Source organism: Dipodomys merriami, unplaced genomic scaffold (assembly GCF_024711535.1).
Source record: "Dipodomys merriami isolate MVZ:Mamm:240054 unplaced genomic scaffold, mDipMer1.0.p SCAF_4, whole genome shotgun sequence".
Taxonomy (NCBI): Eukaryota; Metazoa; Chordata; class Mammalia; order Rodentia; family Heteromyidae; genus Dipodomys; species Dipodomys merriami.
The window spans coordinates 35,325,889-35,344,227 of NW_027205603.1; the positions used below are offsets into that span (position 1 = coordinate 35,325,889).

General features: G+C 38.5%; 2 protein-coding genes across 8 annotated transcripts in view; one reads left to right on the plus strand and one right to left on the minus strand.

Moving 5' to 3' along the window:
• The window catches only part of Clvs1 (clavesin 1), a 169,471-nt gene extending 166,029 nt beyond the window's left edge, over nucleotides 1-3,442 (plus strand). For all 3 annotated transcript variants that reach the window (XM_069990793.1, XM_069990794.1, XM_069990795.1), the window contains exon 6: nucleotides 1,762-3,442. In XM_069990793.1, coding sequence (XP_069846894.1) covers nucleotides 1,762-1,849 — 88 coding nt within the window. In that variant the 3' untranslated portion in view covers nucleotides 1,850-3,442. The remainder of the gene's footprint in view (nucleotides 1-1,761) is intronic.
• Nucleotides 3,443-3,518: 76 nt separating this feature from the next.
• The window catches only part of Asph (aspartate beta-hydroxylase), a 204,273-nt gene continuing 189,452 nt past the window's right edge, over nucleotides 3,519-18,339 (minus strand). For all 5 annotated transcript variants that reach the window (XM_069990787.1, XM_069990784.1, XM_069990785.1 and 2 more), the window contains one exon: nucleotides 3,519-5,578. In XM_069990787.1, the coding sequence (XP_069846888.1) occupies nucleotides 5,428-5,578 (151 nt within the window). In that variant the 3' untranslated portion in view covers nucleotides 3,519-5,427. The remainder of the gene's footprint in view (nucleotides 5,579-18,339) is intronic.

Below are 18,339 nucleotides of genomic sequence, written 5' to 3' on the forward strand. Positions count from 1 at the left end.
AGACAATCTTAGTGGGTAAGATTTTCCAAGTGCTCAGAGGAATTAGTTTAAGCACAGTCCTGAAAACTGTTGTATGTGCAGGGTTTGGATAATTCCTATCTGCTGGGTTAACAATTTATATCATCTATGGTATTATATTATATACATATTATATACAAATCATATACATATTAACATATCATATGTATTATGTGCATATATGTATATATTACATATTTATATATATTTATTTATATACCTCATTTTAACAACCCAAATTATCAAATTTCATGTTTAAAAAATTAAGTTGTAGCATGTGAATATTATTAGACTGTATAATATATAGTTCTTTCAACTTCTGTAATCTAGCAAATACTTAAAGTATTAATCCATGTTATAACTATTTTTAGGAAACAAACCAGTATTATCCCAATATAAAGAACACACCAGAAAATAAAAAGCAGTACTACTATTGCCATTATGGTGGCCCCATAAATTTTCACTTCTGGGTTTGAACTCAGGGCCTCACGCTTGCTAGGTAGGCACTCCACTAGTTGAGCCACACATAACCAGTCTGTCTTTGTAAATAACTGTGTTATGTAGGCAGCACTTTCATTTTACAAGCAAGAAATAAAAGGTCTTAAGAGTTTCAAGAATTCTAGCATCCCCGCCAGTAAAAGGCAGAGCCTGCCTAATTTCACCATCTGATTTCAAAGCCTAGTCTTTACATCATGCAAAATAGTTTCTGGAGACATTGAAAATTGGAAGTTTAAAAAGTATACAGAAACAACTTTAATACAAAAAAACTGTCTAACTGTGTGCAGGCTCATGCCTGTAATCCTAGCTGCTCAGGACTGAGATCTGAGGATCGCAGTCCGAAGCCAGCCTGGAGAGAAAAGTCCCTGTGATACTCTTATCTGCAATTAACTCAGAAACCAGAAGTGGTGCTGTAGCTCAAGTGGTAGAGGAACAGGGCCCAGGCTCTGAGTTCAAGTCCCTCAACTGACAAAAAAACAACAAAACTATCTATACATATCAAGACAGACAGACAATATGTAGACACTGGGTCAGAGATGTGGCTAGAATACATGTCCCTTAGCATCAGTGGTAATTCTGCAAAGATCCCAAAAGGCCAAGGTGTCTCCTACCACAAAAATGTGGTGTCAAAACACAAGAAAAACCAAGCAGACACCAAAGGGAAATACTAAGTAGTTACTTAGATTGTCTTGATTAAAAGGGGGAATAGAAGATGAAAATGCCCTCAAAAGATGGTTGGGTCTTGGTCCATCCCGGGCAGATGGACGGGGTCCTGGGAAAGGTAAATGTGCCGTTCACCGGTTCCCAGCCTCACCTAGCCCCGGAGACAACCAGCTGCAGCAGCGAGGAGTCAAGTCAAGCAGGAACTCATTTATTACCACACAGCAAGCACTTTTTAAAGCAAAAAAAAAAAAAAAGCATGGCATGGAAGAGGAGGAAAAGGAACCAACCAACCATTGTAGAGGTCACCCTAACATGTGCCTAAGCTTTCTATACTTTCCCTGCTGTCCAGGAGCTGTTCACGCACTAACCTCACATGGCCTGGTTGTGGTATCCAATCAGATTTTAACATAAACAACTCGGGCTCTGCCCACTCAACTCCCTCTCAGCGCCATCTTTGCTGCCCATGTGCCCTACAAAAGATTGTCTTGATTAAAAAGGGGAATGGAAAATGAAAACCAGTTTAAAAATTGTTGACCAGAAGTTGTTTGTAATTTTGTCTTTTTTTCCTTTCTCTCTTGTTAGATCTCAATCTGTGGTAGAAGCTGGAACCCTGAAACATGAGGAGAAGGGAGAGAACGAGAACACTCAGCCTCTCCTGGCTCTGGACTGAGCCCTGAGTCACTGGATGTGCCTGCACACCAGCCTTCAATGGTTCCAGCTACCCAGGAAGCACACATATAACTGATTTACAGAGACACATACGTTCCACTTGATACAAGATCCTCCATTCCTACCCTCGCAATGACTGTCACTAGCCATCCATTTGAGCAGCCAAAGTTGGACAAAGATTTGAGAGATTCTTCTTCTTCGTTTTTTAAGTGAAGGGATGGGAGGATTAAACAAGACATTCATGTAATAAAGAGAAAGATTCTCCCACCTTACATGTTTATGGTATCAAATGAATTTGAAAAGTAAAAAATGCTAAATTTGATGCACACACTACATTAGGACTAGGATTTTTCTGAGGACTCACACAAGGTTCCTCTCCAGTTTTTACAAATTAAGATAAAGTGCATTTAAGTCCATCAGTTAAAAACTGGGCAGACATGATTGTCTAATTCAATAGCGTACAGAACTCTGAGACCATAGTATCTCCAGTAATTTCCATTCTTATTGAATTTTCTCTGACCTCATCACCAGCATTGAATTTTTCAGCTAAACATGTTCTCATAGATCTGGCTATTTATAAAATTTTCTTATTTCGATATCCTGCAAAGAAATGCTTTTGGCATCACATCTTTTGTCAGGCCACCAGCTGACTTCCATGAGGTGTCTTTTAAAGAAGACACTTGTAATTTGCAATAAGATTATTTTATCATAGTAGCATGATTTTCCACGAGTATCCCAAGAACCCATCAGTACAGTGTGTGTCTGCAGAGAGGTGGTGTCTTGTTGAAAACACATGTCAGTGATTAATGAATCCATTCAAGCTGATTCACTTGGGTCACTACAGTAAAGACAAGTTCTACCAAGCCCTTTAATCTCCTAGCCTCCTACGATCATCAAAGTATGGAGAAAGGGCCCAGCTACTGCTGAGACAGTCAACCATGGAGGCAGACCTTAAGGATAGGTAAAATGAAAGTATAAAAATAAGAGAAGATTAGGAATGCAGGATGAAATGCCAAAGATCATTTTATTGCTTTACCTATTCTCCTTAGAAACAGACTTCCAACTACCCACAGAAAGAAAATCAATTATGAAATAAAGTTATATCATAGATACAATATACTTATTTATGTGTAACATTTCCGAAAACAAATTGTACCTTTTCTGATATCTCTTATTTGCCCAGCCATCTTTATCTTGTGGACATTTATTAGGATGACCAATTGGTGCTCAATGTCAGGGGGAAAAAAATCTAGTTGTTAATGGGCAGGAAAATATGAATGCATTTTAAGTATTTGAGAATATGAATTAATAACTAAACAATTCAAAGGAAAGGCAAGTCATTCAAATAGCTACTATCATTCCCAAAGGATGTTGTATATCAACCACTTATCACTCTCTTTTCCTATGGATTTGCTGATTTATCTTTTTTTCTTTCTGGTAGAGAATAATAACAGATGTCACATTTATATTCTACCCATGAAGAACTAAAATCAAGAGAATTAAAGGTATTTTTTCAACAATTACATCACAGTATAAATAAGACCAATTAATTTTGTGAAAATATATCAACTCACAAAATAATAATATCTTGAAATAATACTCTCCATACAATGGCTGAAATAGTTTTCTTATGTGTGAAGACATAAATAAAGAGAAATGGAGAATTAAAGTGAATTAGAAAATCCATTTTATTGCTTGGGATTATAAAACAGATGTGGATCCAAGTATTCAAAATACCTTTGGAACTAATAGTGTTTCTGATTTTTAATTGGCAATATTTAGAATCCTACTGTAGTGACAGGATTTTAAATATCATATTACACTTATTAAGTCAAGAGGTAGTTATTACTCTTAAACAATTTCATCATATGAATGTAAGATGCTGGTCCAACAATGAGAACTTAGTTAGGGTTTGAATTTTGTTATGTGTATGCAATATACATAGGAGAATAAAATTCAACAAGTGAGACGAATGTTACTACATGAACACTGGATTGTATTGATTGTCCTTTGTCAGTCATTTCTTCTGTTTAATAAATATTGAAGGACACAAGCATCCTTTTATTTTTCAAGAGTTTTTTTTTCTTTTGGATTTTGATAATGAACCTAGATATATTTCTGTTTGAATGAGATTTTTTTTAAGCAATGGCAAAATCAAAAGTACAAAATAAATATTGCAGGAACAGGACAAATGATTTGTAAACTCTTGTACTAAAAGGCAATGTCTATAAGGTCAAAAGAAAGGGTCAACTTCATGCCAAACAATTTCCTTCTATGAAATAAAGATGCTTTTCCCCTTAGATGCAGAAGAAAACACTGGTGTTTTTTCTACTTCTGCATGAAATCTGGTGACCTATATGCCATATCTGCAGCATTTTTGTTGTTGTCTTTGTTGTTCAGATTGGCTTGAAATTCAGTGCATGAATATCTTTACAATCTTAAAGCTAGCACTTTCAGTTAGCTTTAATTATAAAATACAAAATCAAATACATTAACTTTGCTAAATCCATGAATGGGTCATCATACTTACAATGGGTAGGCAAGATGACTTTCAACTGCTATTTCTACACCAGAGGTAATATTTAAAAGCAATATGGGTATAAATTGCTATTTCAAAACAGTGATTACATGGCAGCAGTTCTTCATGCCTGGGGGATGGAAGAGTCTCTTTAAACCCTTTCAAAGAGGAAAGCAATCTTGGCTTTTTTACTCCCAAGACAAAGACCCTAGCACATTTGGGAACCATCTACTCTGCTCTTATCATATTTACAAAATTGTGATGAAAATGGTCTCAAGGAGCAAAGGGCTCTCTTCTTATCACTCCCATAAATCTACCCACAGACAAAGACACTGCAGATTTCCAGGCTCCGTGTCACAGGCTCTGTTGAATTCCAAGACACAAATTTTACTTCCACAAATTTTATACGCCCTCCCAAAACTAATACTTGTCACTTAAAAAAAATTGTATAGGTGGCATTTTTATACCATAAAGGTTGGTACAGTTCATAGATACCGGCATCACTACATTTTTTTTCTGCATTAAGAACACAAAATAGTCTGTCTCATGAAGGTCTTTTCCTAAAAAGAAGTAAGAGAGAAGTCTGAGTTTGTCAGGAAGGTTGGCACTGAAAAGCTAGCAGTAAAGTATTTACACAGCTTGTCCTTAAAGCCAGCATGAAGGTAGTGAGTGGTTCATGATGGCAAAATAATTCAACTTTCTTAGAAAAATATAACTGCATAGAAAAATTATAAACTAAAGCAATTCATTCACAGTTTCTATGTATGCTGTACATTAACTCGGACCCTATGCTGTGTGGAAACAGGTATCTTTGGCTGGCAAGGCAGCAGCGATCAAGTGGTCAACTTAAATACTGGCATCAGATCAGAGCTGTCACAGAGTGACATCGCAGCATGGGTGATGCACAGCAGGGTGGTGTCTAAATGAAGTGCAGCTGAAACTTTTCAAGCTTCCTGCATGAAGACAAGGGAACTAAGAGCCATGGTGTTTGAACTTCTGTCTCCACATCCAAAGAGAACCAGAAGGGCAGCTTCTCTCAAGCTGAGAGGCACGGATTTCTGCTAAATTGCAGGAAGGCTGCGTTTCTGCTGGGGTGTCAGCTCAGGGTGCCACACGTCCACGATGAATATCAACCGGAATGATGAGGCATCCTGCCATACTTCATGCTCAAAGGAGTCATCAAAAATGAGCACTTTGCCTTCTTCCCATGTCCTAGAACAGAAAAAGATGCATTTTGTTAGTACAACTTTTTTTTATTGTGTTCCTGTACCTGGGTTTGAACTTGGGGCCTGGGGACATTCATTAGCTTTGGCACACATCAAGGCTGTCACTCTGCTACTTGAACCACAGCTCTACTTTCAGCTTTTTTGGTGATTAATTGTACGCAAGAGTCTCATAGACTCTGCACACTAAGGCTTGGACTCTCTACTAGGAGGCAGAAACAAATTCCACACTAGTTCTTTTCCAGTCATTGCCAAATGTCTCACATGAAGGTAGGAGATGAGGGGAGTTATTCTCTTTATTCCAGACGAGAACAGTTGATACACTGAAGGAACCTAATTGTAATATTTCCAGCTTATTTCACAACTGATAAAGTAACTAATATTTGCAAGTTCAGAACCAAACCTCTCCTTCTGCTACCCACCTGTCTATTTCCCCAGCTGTAACACCCACTGATATCCCAAGGTTAGCAACTTGCATTCTGTAAATGCATGTTGCCTCTGAGAGTAGATAGAGCTCCATCCAAGGGTAAGAAAGGCAGAAAGAGAGACTCAGGAGCAAATAACAGGGTATGTATTCAGAACTATGCAAAACCAAAATTAAACAAAAGCTAAGTACAAAGAAAAAAGGCAAGAGTAAAACAAACAACAAAATTCCAACCTTCCCAAATGGGAAATTATTTATAGCTTAAAAAGTTTGTTTTCTTTGTCAAAAGGACTAAGACTGCCAGTGAGTGTCATGGACAGGCCTACAATATAGGCAGAAGAAAAGGGGTGCAAACACCCAATACAAACCAGTGTCCATGTCCACCCAGCACTGGTACATCACTCAAAAGACATGAACGACCCAAGTGTCCCAGGGCAGATTAATGGGTAAATAAAATGTGGTATAAACATACAATGAAATATTATTCAGCCTTAAAAAGGAGAGAGAGCCAGACACTGGTGGCTCATGCCAGTAATACTAGCTGTTAAGGAGGCTGAGATCTGAGGATCATGGTTCAAAGCCAGTCCAGGCAGGAAAATCTATGAGACTCTTATCTCCAATTAACCACCAGAAAACAAGAAGTGGAGCTGTGGCTCAAAGTGGTAGAGCCTAGACTTAAGCAAAAGAGCTCAGGGCCATGAGTTCATGCCCCATGACCAACCAAGAAACAAAAAAAAAAAAAAAAAAAAGAGAAGATTCTGACATATATTATGACACAGATGAATCTTAAGGAAATTTTTCCAAGTGAAAGAGGCCAGTCACAAAGGGCTATACTATATGAGGTTCAGAGTAGTCAGAACCACAGATACAGGCAATGACTGCCAGGGACTATGGGAGGGAGATACGGAGTGAATGTTCAATGTTTAATGTTTAATGTATATGTTTTTTACAAGATGAAACAGTTCTAGAGATGGATGGTAGTGGATGAACTTTATGCCATGAAACTGAATACTTAACAGTAAAGTTGAAGGCTTAGAGTTACGTTCAAGTGGTCTAGCACCTGCCTAGTAAGTATGAGACCTTGAGTTCAAATCCCAGTACTGCCCCTAAAGACACAAAAAGAGTTAGGATGTGTATATTTATCATAATTATATAAGAAAAAAATCCCATAAATAAACAAGCAAAGCAAAGAAGAGCTTTGCACTTCTGGTGAAGCACAAATGAAGAGTGTGACACAAGGGGAAAGCTATGCTCTTTGAAGGGAGGTAGAAGTAAACCTGTTGGCTCTTACATGACCAACAAGGAGGTATTAATGGTCTTTGTTTAATGTGGGGGTACACTATAAATTGAAAATATCAAAAATCACGAATTTAATACAAAATTTGAAAAACCCTAAATCTGTGATTCTGCTGAGTGTGTATCTGTCTTGTACCATTGAAAAGTTTTTTTTCTGTATATATTTTTATTGTAAAAATACTGTACAGAGGGTTACAGTTACATGAGTAAGGTAATGAGTATATTTCCTATTGAGCATTGTTACCTCCTTCTTTGTTTTTCTCCTACCATCCCTTCCCTCCCCAAATCCTCCCGCCTAGGGGAGCTGCTAGGGGAGCTCTATGTGTAGTCTTTTCAAGAACCTCCACAGTGCTTTCCAAAGTGATTGAACAAGTTTACACTCTCACCAACAGTACAGTAGGGATTCCTTCTGGTCACATCCTCTCCAGCATCTGTTGTTAGATTTCTTGATTATAGCCATTATAACTGAGGTGAGGTGGAATCTCAATGTTGTCTTGATTTGCATTTCTTTTATGGCTAGTAAAGTTGAGCATTTCTTTATGTGTCTATTGGCCATTCTTATTTCTTCTTCAGGGAAGTTTCTCTTTAAGTCTTTAGCCCACTTATTAATCAGGAAGTTGTTTCTTTGAGGACTTACTGCTGGGAGATTTAATTTTTTGAGTTCTAAGTGTATTTTAGATATGAGACCCTTGTCCGTTGTATGGCTAGTGAAGATCTTCCTCCCAGTCCATGGGCTTTCTATTGATCTTGCTAGCTATGACCTTTGCCATGCAGAAGCTCTGAAATTTCATGCAGTCTCATTTGGCCAACCTTTCTTTGATTTGTTGTGTTTCTGGGTCTCTATTAAGAAAATTTTGGCCTGTGCCAAGGAGCCCTAGAGTTTTTTCTATTTCTTCCTGTAATGTTTTCAGAGTATCTGCTTTGACTTTGAGGTCTTTAATCCATTTGGAGTTGATTCTGGTGCAGGGTGATATATAAGAATCTAGCTTTAGTTTTCTACAGGTGATTAACCAATTTTGCCAGCATCATTTATTGAAAAGGCTGTCTTTCTTCCATTCTACTTTTTTAGCTCCCTTATTGAAGATTAGGTGGCTATAGGTCTGTGGGTTCATTTCTGGGTCTTCAGTCCTATTCAATTGGTCCTCAGGTCTGTTCTTGTGCCAGTACCAAGCTCTTTTTTTTTTTTTTTATTACTATAGCTTTGTAATAGAGTTTGAAATTTGGAATTGATATTCCTCCAGTGCTATTCTTCCTGCTAAGGATTGTTTTTGCTATTCAGGGTCTTTTATTGTTCCATATGAATTTTTGGATTGCATGAGGTTGGGATATTGATAGGTATCTCATTGAATTTGTAGATAGCCTTTGGCAGTATTGCCATTGTCATGATGTTAATCCTCTCAATCCAGGAGCATGGGAGGTTTCTCCACTTCCTTAGTTCTGCTTTAATTTCCTTTTTCAGGTTTTTAAAGTTTTCATCATAGAGGTCCTTTACTTCTTTAGTTAACTCCTAGGTATTTTATTTTTTGTGGGGCTATTACAAAAGGGGTTGCTTTCCTAATTTCAGCCATGCTCTTCTCGTTATTGGCATACAGGAAAGCCATTGATTTGTGAGGGTTCGAATCAGCTTGAGTAACTTGGGAGTGGAATCCATAGAGTTCTTTAAAAACAAGATCATATCATCTGCAAAGAGGGAGTTTTACTTCATCTTTCCCTATTTGGATCCCCTTTATGTTTGCATCTTGTCTTATTGCTGTAGTTACTAAATTGAAGAGGAGTGGAGAGAACAGACATCCTTGTCTCATTCCTGAATTTAGAAGAAATGGGTTTAGCTTTTTGCCATTAAGCATAATGCTGGCTGTAGGTTTGTCATTCACAGCCTTTATTATATTGAGGAATGTTCCATGGATTCCTAGTTTTTCCAGAGCTTTCATCGTAAAGGGGTATGGAATCTTGTCAAATGCTTTTTCTGTATCTATTGAGATAATCATGTGGTTCTTATCCTTGCTCTTATTGATGTGATGAATTGTATTAACTGATTTGCATATATTGAACCAGCTTTGCATCCCTGAAATGAATCCTGTTTGATTGTGGTGTAAGATTTTTTTTTGATGAATTATTGAAGTCGATTTTGTTGAAAAGTTTTGCATTGATGTTCATCAAAGAAATGGGTCTACAGTTCTCTTTCTCTGATGAGTCCCTGCCTGGTTTTGGGATAAGGGTTATGATAACTTCATAGAAAGAGTTTGGTAGTGAACTTTCACTTTCAATTTCATTGAAGAGTTGGAGGAGTATTGGTGTGAGTTCTGCTTTGAAGGCCTTGTAGAATTCAGCAGTAAATCCATTCAGTCCTAGGCTTTTCTTAGGTGGGAGGTCTCTTATTGCTGTTTCTAGTTCGATGCTTGATATTGGTTTAAATTGGTTTAAGTTGATTTAAATCATCTTGGTTTAGTTTTGGCATGCTAATATTTGCTAGAAATTTGTCCATATCTTTCAGAGTCTCAAAAGTTTGAGAAGCATTCCCTTATACTGTTCTGAATCTTGGTTGTTTCTGTGGTGATATTTCCATTCTCATCTCTGAGTTTGTTTATTTGGGTATGTTCCTTTTTTTCCTCATAACTAAAGTTCTATTTTAGGGGGGGGCTTATTTTGAATATTTAAGTCATTGTATTTTCACCTGCACACTTGTTATAAGGATTAGTATATGACTGCACATAGAAGACATGTAATTTGTGGTAGAGCTTACAAAACAAAAGAAGGAAGAAAATAAGAGAATAATAGGAAAAAATAAAGAGATGAAATGCTGGAAGTATGTAACATTACTAAGAATTGCTCAGATGTCACTTGTATTAAATTTGCCACATGTCAGATTCTGTGAGATATCTCTAATGTGGCAATGACAAGTCATGCTCAAAGACAACTGGGTGGCAGAGAATTTAGAAGCTATCTAAAATGGAGCAAATAATTAAAATAACAAAGTAGAGAATTCTAGCTTGTAAAAATTGACTTTAAAAAATCCTAGATTTTGATAAGTTTAAGAAAACCAAAGACTTAGGAATGTTTAAAAATCTTAATCATCCATGCCAGGTTCCAGTGGCTCACACCTGTAATCCTAGCTATGGAGGCTGAGATCTATCACAGTTCAAAGCCAGTTGGGGCAGAAAAGCATGTGAGCCTTTTACCAAAAAAGCCAGAAGTGGTAGAATGCCAGCCTTGCTTGAGCACAAATGCTCAGGAACTGCACCTAGGCCCTCAGTTTCAAGCCCCAGGACTGTATAAAAACAAAACAAAACAATAATGACAAAAACAGTTTAAGCATCCACTTTCCATTCATTAATTTAAATTCCTGATGAACTTGGAAAATCTGATAGCACTAGAACATGCTAAGAGTAGATGATTGGTTTATGGATTTTCAGATAAAGTAAGTCAAATATGGATTTGTTTAAAATATGAATTAATTGGTCTTTAAAACAGGAAATCTTGGAGGTACTTCTGAAGGTTAAGTGGCTTTTGGTGGGGCTATAAAACCCTATAGGGAGCTGAGTAGGAGACACATGTCTATAATCCCATTGTTAGAAGGCAGACACATGAGGATCATGAGTGTAAGGCCAACTTGGGCTACATATTGAGTCAGAGGTCAACCTGGGATGCATAGTGAGACTCTGTCTCAAAACAGAAACAAAACTCTATCGGGCAGCAAAACAAAAAACAAACAAACAAAAAACCAGAAGTGTGTACTGTTGGATTTAAAAGATTTGTCACTGAATTTCATTTATACATTTCCACAGAAAGCAGCAACAATAGTCAATTAACATAATTCTTTTATATACATTGCCTCTTAGTACTTGAAAAATGGTGTCTTTTAGTCAACTGTCAGAGACAAAAGAGTATAAACGAGCAGCTACAATTAACTTGAAGGGAGCAAAAGCAAGAACATAAAACCTCATCCAAGCCATGTCCTGACCCGTGTGACTCCAGGGTTAAACTAGATGTAGATCACCTGCCTGGGAAAGGCTGAGTGTTTCGCACAACAAAAAGAGGCAGAGCATAAAGATGTCAAGGGATTGTAGATCACTTCAGGAAGAAAACCAAAGGCTCATTGGAATGCAAAGACAGAGTTTTCAGTCCACCTGCTTTATGAGCAGAGCTCCACCAAATATGATTAAATTTCAATCACATTAGGGCAGAACAGAGCCAAAAGACAGCAAAGCTCCTCAAGGTGGCCTTGAGAGGAATCTTTCAGGAATTGGGACCCAATGCTTTTCTCTGAGGGCTGCTCAGAACAAACCTAGGGTACAGGCTGCTGAATGCTACCTTAGGTTACTGCTACGTAACTACCCTTCCATCCTCTGGTTTGATAAAACATGGTCCCATGATAAAACAGTCTTATACAATTCTTCTGTTTTCTCAAATTATAATTATTAACAATGATACAATAGTGGCAGGGAATTCTTAATAGCTAGAATTCTGTTATAGAATTTTATGAGCAATATTAATAAGGCTAAGTAGTAACTCTAGATAATTAGAGAGCCTTATATTTCAGGACTATAGAGTAGTTTATACCCAAATAAATCACATGGAGACATGCCCAGCTCTCTTAGTGACACATTGATTCTGTGTAAGAAGAAAATCCTTTGATTTGTTATGTCTTGTCCCTGTCCTAGTGTGCACCATTCCTTTCCTAACCCTGGCCCCACATAGCTTCCGGTTACTAGTCCACCCTCTTTCCCACTATCTTCCTGGTGGGAATTCAGACTACAGAGTACTTGTTCACTCCCTAAACCAAAAGGACAAAGGCTTCATCTCTGCAGAAACCAGATAAGACAATAAGAGAAATATTCAGAGTGTACTTGCCACAGAGCACTTTGCAAATATAGTTCTGAATGTGATCTCTTGTATTGCTTCAACACTCAGAAATCACACAAACACACACATTTATTCTTCCCATTTTAAAGTGAAGGAAATCAGGCTTAGTGAAATCATCTAAAACCACAAGTAGAAAGAAGAAAAGCTAGGATTTTAATTTAGTCAGGTGAGTTCAGCATTGTTAACTTGCTTTTTAAAGATGCAAAATGTTAATGCTAAAATCTGAAGTTAGACCTGAGGACGGACACACACACACACACACACACACACACACACACACACACACACACACACACACACACACACATTTTTTTTTCCTCCACAGTGCCTGGGTCTTAAGCTCTAGTAAGAGAGATCACCAGCTGGGTATTGGTAGCTCATGCTTGTAATTCTAGCTAGAATTACAAGAGGCTAAAATTTGAGGATCAAGGTTTGAAACCAGAAAGTTCATGAAACTCTTTGTCCAATTAACTATCACCATCATCAACACCAAAAACCAGAAGTGGAGCTATGGCTCTGTGGGAGGGCACCAGCCTTGTGCAAAAAAGCTAAGGGACAGCCCTATAGGCCCTAAGTACAAGCCCCAGTACTAACAACAGAGAGATGGAAGGGGAGAGCACTAAGAAGCTTTTTAGGGTTGGCTAAAGAGATCCATTTCATCATTTTATTTACTACTGCCAAAGGAAAATGGATTCTAATTGCTTAGCAATTAGCTCAATAAATAAATGTTCAGAATACAATATATTTTCAGTGTGGTATGGATGTGTAGATATACATGAATGCTCATTCTATTTATCTCTGGATGGGAATAGCTGGAAACAGTTATTCATCTTGGTGCTAAACCAAACAAAGCCTACAGTACACAGTTTATTGCTGTGTTTAACTGACCAGGTTGCTTAAAGGCAAGAAGAAACAGGTTACTATTCAACAACAAAGCAGCCTTCAAGAAAACATCATATTTATTAAAAAACAAAAAACAAAAAAAAAAACAAAAAGCAAAAAACTTCCTCCCTTTGTTTTATAGTCCTAGATGGACAGGCTACAATAGTGACCTGTGAATAAAGGTCACATTACAGCACCGAGGGGTTAATGTTGTGTAACAAAAGACTTATGAGATTGAGAAAGTAGAAAGAAAGGAAGAAAGGAAAGAAGGAAGAAAGAAACAAAGAAAGAGGAATGGTCAAGGGGTGTTTAAAAATATTTGGTTTTAAATGATTTGGAAATTCAGATTCTATAATGTGGCCCCAAAACTTTTAATCCTCTTAGATTCCTGTGTAAACCAAACAGAAATAAATACTGTCTGTGAACAATCTATGCGGATTAAAAAATTCAATCTTTTTAGTTTTTTTAAAAATATTACTTATACATAATCTTTCTAATTGGAAATTTGAGAGATTAACAAAAATGTTTTAAAATGTGTGAAAAATGTGGAACAAGACCATTACCTTCAAAGCACTCTAGTGATTACTTGAATGACTGATTGCCAGTTCATTTCTTCAGTTGGTTACTCAGTGATACTATTGCCAGTAGGTGCTTTCCTGGCTGTCTTGTCAGTCATGTACAACACTTCAGGCTGACAATTTTCAGGCAGCAATGTTGTTTCTAGGGTGACCATGAGGTTGTAGGTCATCTCTTAGCACAGTCCCAGAATATTTTGGAAAGGTCTCAGAGACTTGGAGGGATGTGCTGGAATTCCCAAAGCTGGCACAATTCAGCCACAGGATAACAATTTGCACTTGCTGCAGTCATGCTTATCCACTGTCTTAACATTACTGAACAATGGACCCAAGGTGCTGATCAGCTCATTCTACAGCCCCAAAGCCAAGCCTGCTTGGATTGAAAAACCAAAGCCCTAGAAATGGAGCTTCTTCAATGGATTCCCCCCTTTCTGTCCAACTGTCCAGAAAATGAAACCCAGTATTCAGAATGGTTGATCACCTTATATATAATATAGTACAGCATGATCCCATTTTGCAAACACACACACACACACACACAAATACTCATTTCCCTCAAAAATACCTTATATAAGGTTGTTCTCTGTGTTCAGGAGGAGAGATTTGTAAGCCAGAATGCCAGGGATAGAACCTGATTTCTATAGGAATGTGTTGAATGTCCATTTTTCCCTCAAAAGACGTATCTCCTCAGAACTGATTTTTGAAAAGGAGTTTTTGTAGACAGAATCAAGTTTATAATTCTTGAGATAAGATCATTCTGGGTTAAATCTAAAAAATCTATAAAAAGTAGTGAAGAAGACACAGGGAGAGGAGGTTAAGATGGAGGCAGAGATTGTAGTGATGATCCTACAAGCCAAGAGACACCGAGAATTCCACTCTGCCACCAGAAGTTAGAGGAAGGAACAGAACCTCCAAGAGAGCCAACCCTGCTGGCACCTTGGTTCTAAACTAGAATTAACTGGGCTCTAAAATCCATTTCTGTTGATTTAGTTTATCCATTTTAAGGTAATTTGTTAGGGCAACCCCAAGAAATTAAGCTTGGGAAAAGTGATATTCATTTTTATATCTTAACCTACTCAGTTGCAAAGCAGGGATTTTAATAATCCTAATTATATTGGATTGCTGTGAGGACTAATGCATGCAAAATTCTTAGAACTGGGCATGGTGAGCCTGCATTATTTGGTAGAATATAATTACTATGATTGCATTTGTAAGGGTTAAAAAGCATCTGAGTGATTCTCTGGATGCTAGCATAAAAATAATCCTTTTTTAAATCATGCTTCTCTGTGCATTACAAATTATGTACAAGAGGCATGTATTGGTTTTCTAATTAGAAGGCATTTGTTAAATCGAAATGATCATATCATTTCCAGTGTAAAGCTGCATATCGGTAAGCTAATAGCTGTGCTAGGCTTTTGAATGATGGAACAGTTAAACAACATGCACTCTGGCATGAATCTCATGGCTGTAAAAGAAATAGAAATCTGATGATTAACATCTGAGAACCACAGTGCATGAATTGCTACAGGTAACCCATTTATTTGAAGAGTTAGAAGCTCTGAAAAATTGTCAGTATTGTCTGCGGCAAAGAAGTTTGATTTCTTTTTTCATTTACAGATTTCTGCAACCAGCGTGGAAATTTCAGATTTCATTGGAAATCGTTTTCTGTTGTCAGAGTTTATAAACTATCTACTGTTCAGATATCTAGGTATTTTCATTACAAGCATTACACAGCACTTAACTAAACAGACCCAATTTTCTTTGGGAAAGCAGTCTTTTGAAAGGAGATTGTAATCCTCATCCAACCAGCATTACTGTTAAGCACTGTTAAGAATGACCAAGGAATATAGTCTACAGCAAGCATGACAGGAGGGACATGGGAAAAGGGCTGCTGATCAGGAGCCAAAGGAGGCACAAAGGAGGTGGTGCTCCCCACCTGTCAGACATGAGAGAATTCAGTGCTTCATCCTCTACATAATTGCCTCCCTGGTTCCATAATTGGCGGGTGGATGACAAGTACTTTTTAATGATGACCATGAAGTTGCAAAATATCCCATCTGCCAATTACTGTTATCATCAGCTCCTACTGTCACATGAAGATAGGTTGAATTTTAGCTGAGCAAAGGCTGAAGGACTGCCAAGTTAATGTCTTATTCCAGATCCCCTTCAGGGTGACCCAAGGAAGCTCTCATAGGAGAAGGGCTATTAATCTAGAAGTGTTTAAACTTGGTAGTGATTCGAATCTTCCAGCATAGTCGCAAGGGTTTGGTGGGAGCCAGAGATGTTTTGTGGGTTAGTCTCCTGGTGCTTTTAGCTCTCCTGAGCTCCTGGCACTGTCTGCCTGCTCCTCTGTCTGATTGCCACAGCCATTCTCCAACTGGCTTCCTCTCTGCCTCAGGTCAATCAGTTTCATGCTTTCTCTGTCCTTACCTATGCTTAAAGAAATATTTTATTTTTATTTTTTTTGTGCCAGAACTGGGGTTAGAACTTAGGGCCTATGATTTGTCCCTTAGCTTTTTGCTCAAAGTTGCTGTTCTACTACCTGAGCCACAGCTCCACTTTTGGTGTTTAGATGGTTATTTGGAGATAAGAGTATCACAGACTTTCCTACCCAGGATAGCTTCAAACTGTGATTCTCAGATCTCAGCTGATGGACTTTCCTAGCCAGCATAGCTTTGAACCATGACCCTCAGATCTCAGCTCCCTAGCTAGTTGCAGATTGCAGGTGTGAGCCTCTGGTGCTCTGTAGTTTAACCAAATTTTTATCTAGTGCTTTTGCTCTGAATATCTGTAAGCAGAAATGACAAGAGGCAGAAAGGAGGGAAGGGAAGGGAAGGGAAGGGAAGGGAAGGGGAGGGGAGGGAAGGGAAGGGGAGGGAAGGGGAGGGAAGGGGAGGGAAGGGGAGGGGAGTGGAGGGGAGGGGAGGGGAGGGGAGGGGAGGGGAGGGGAGGGAAGGGAAGGGAAAGGAGAACCAGAAAAAAAAATAGGCTGAAAAGAAGGGAGGAAATAGGGAAAGAGACTGAATACACAAAAGTGCAAGCAAACAGACAAATCCTAGCACCCTCACTAGTCCTGAGAAATGAAACTTGGTGTTCTCCACTCACTGCCTTATGATCTTATTTGCACTCCAAGTATTTGGTTTATTTGTCTCTGTCTCTGCAGCATCCCTCCTCCCCTCCTTTCACAGAGAGACCTGAAGACCCAAGCTGAATTCCCAGAGGCCTGACAAAATATTTCAGGTTTCTTTTCACTTCTGTCATCATGCAGCTGTCTGTTAAGCTTCCTCTAGAAGTTCCCGCTGAGCTCCTGACTCTCACAGCTCTCTCTTTACACTTGACTTCTCCTCTGAGTGACAGACCTCCTTTTCCAGCAAACACCTTGAAATACCTCCTACTGTGTTCCAATAGTAACTTAAATAAAATGTATATATACAGACTATACTCATTTCCCTTTCCCTGAACTTGCCTTAGGCCTTGCAAGGTCCAATACTTGCCAAGGTATCATCACCTTCCTTCAGCAAGTCTGCAAATGCATCACCATCTCTGAGTGATTGCCCATTCTCCTGTACCACACCCTCAGGATTCACTTCAATCAACCCACACCATGTCTCCAGTATCTGCTCTTTACTCTCCATTTCTCCAGCACTCTAATTCCAGCCCTCCATGCCTCCTGAATGTGGTGCTTTTATTCCCACTTTCCCTATTGGAGTCACACTGAGCTTCCACAATAAATTCCTAACAGAGGTCTGATCCCATTTGTTTGGTATTCACAAGCTTCTATGAAAAGTTAGTTTCTAGGACATCTTCACTTTCCAGCCTTACCCTTATGTGCCTCAAATGTGGTCCATGTTTTGGCTTCCTCTTTCACAGGTGCTGTTCTGGAAGCACCTTCTCTCTCAGCTTTCAACGTCTAAATCCATCTTGTTTCAAAACAAAAACAAAACCACTGCTGCCAGATGACAGTAGGTCATGCCTGTAATCCTACCTGCTGAGAAGACTGAGATTGAAGACTGTGGTCTGAAGGCAGCTTAGGCAGGCTAGCCCATGAGACTCTGAGCCCAGGATATGGGTTTGGCCAACAACCAAATGCACAACTCTTAAATTGTCATCCTGCTGTCTAATTTTTACTAGAGGTGAAATGTCTAAGAAGATAACAGATACAGTTTCTGATCTGTAGAAATTAATAGCTTTTTTTGTAGAGACCAAGCTAATATATATTAATTACTAGTAGACAGTCAGCAGGATCACTGAGATCTACATAGATTCTTCTAAGAAGTCAGAAGAAAAGCTCTATTTTTATTAAATGAAACTAAGCCTTAGTAATTGTTATATGTTAGATAGACTAACACTCCAGGGATAGAAGTCTGAGGCTCACAGGGACAGTAGGTAGAGTAAGCGTGCTTTGTTCACAAGATCTTGAATAAGCCTGCTACCATTAAGAAATGAAAAGGTACTAGGAGAGGGTGATGTGACATTTCACCATATCCCCATTGATTCTGGGATAAAGATTAAGTGCCTTGCAGGCGATAGTCCACTTAATCCATGCAACAATCTTGTAAAGGAGGTATTACCACTGCCAATTTATGAGCAAGGGGGCTGAGATTGAAGGGGATTAAGCATCTGGCCAAGCTCATGCAGGAAGAGATGGAAAAGCTGGCTTCTACAGCCACCATGCTGTCTCCTGTATAGCAAAACAAAAATATCTTAAGA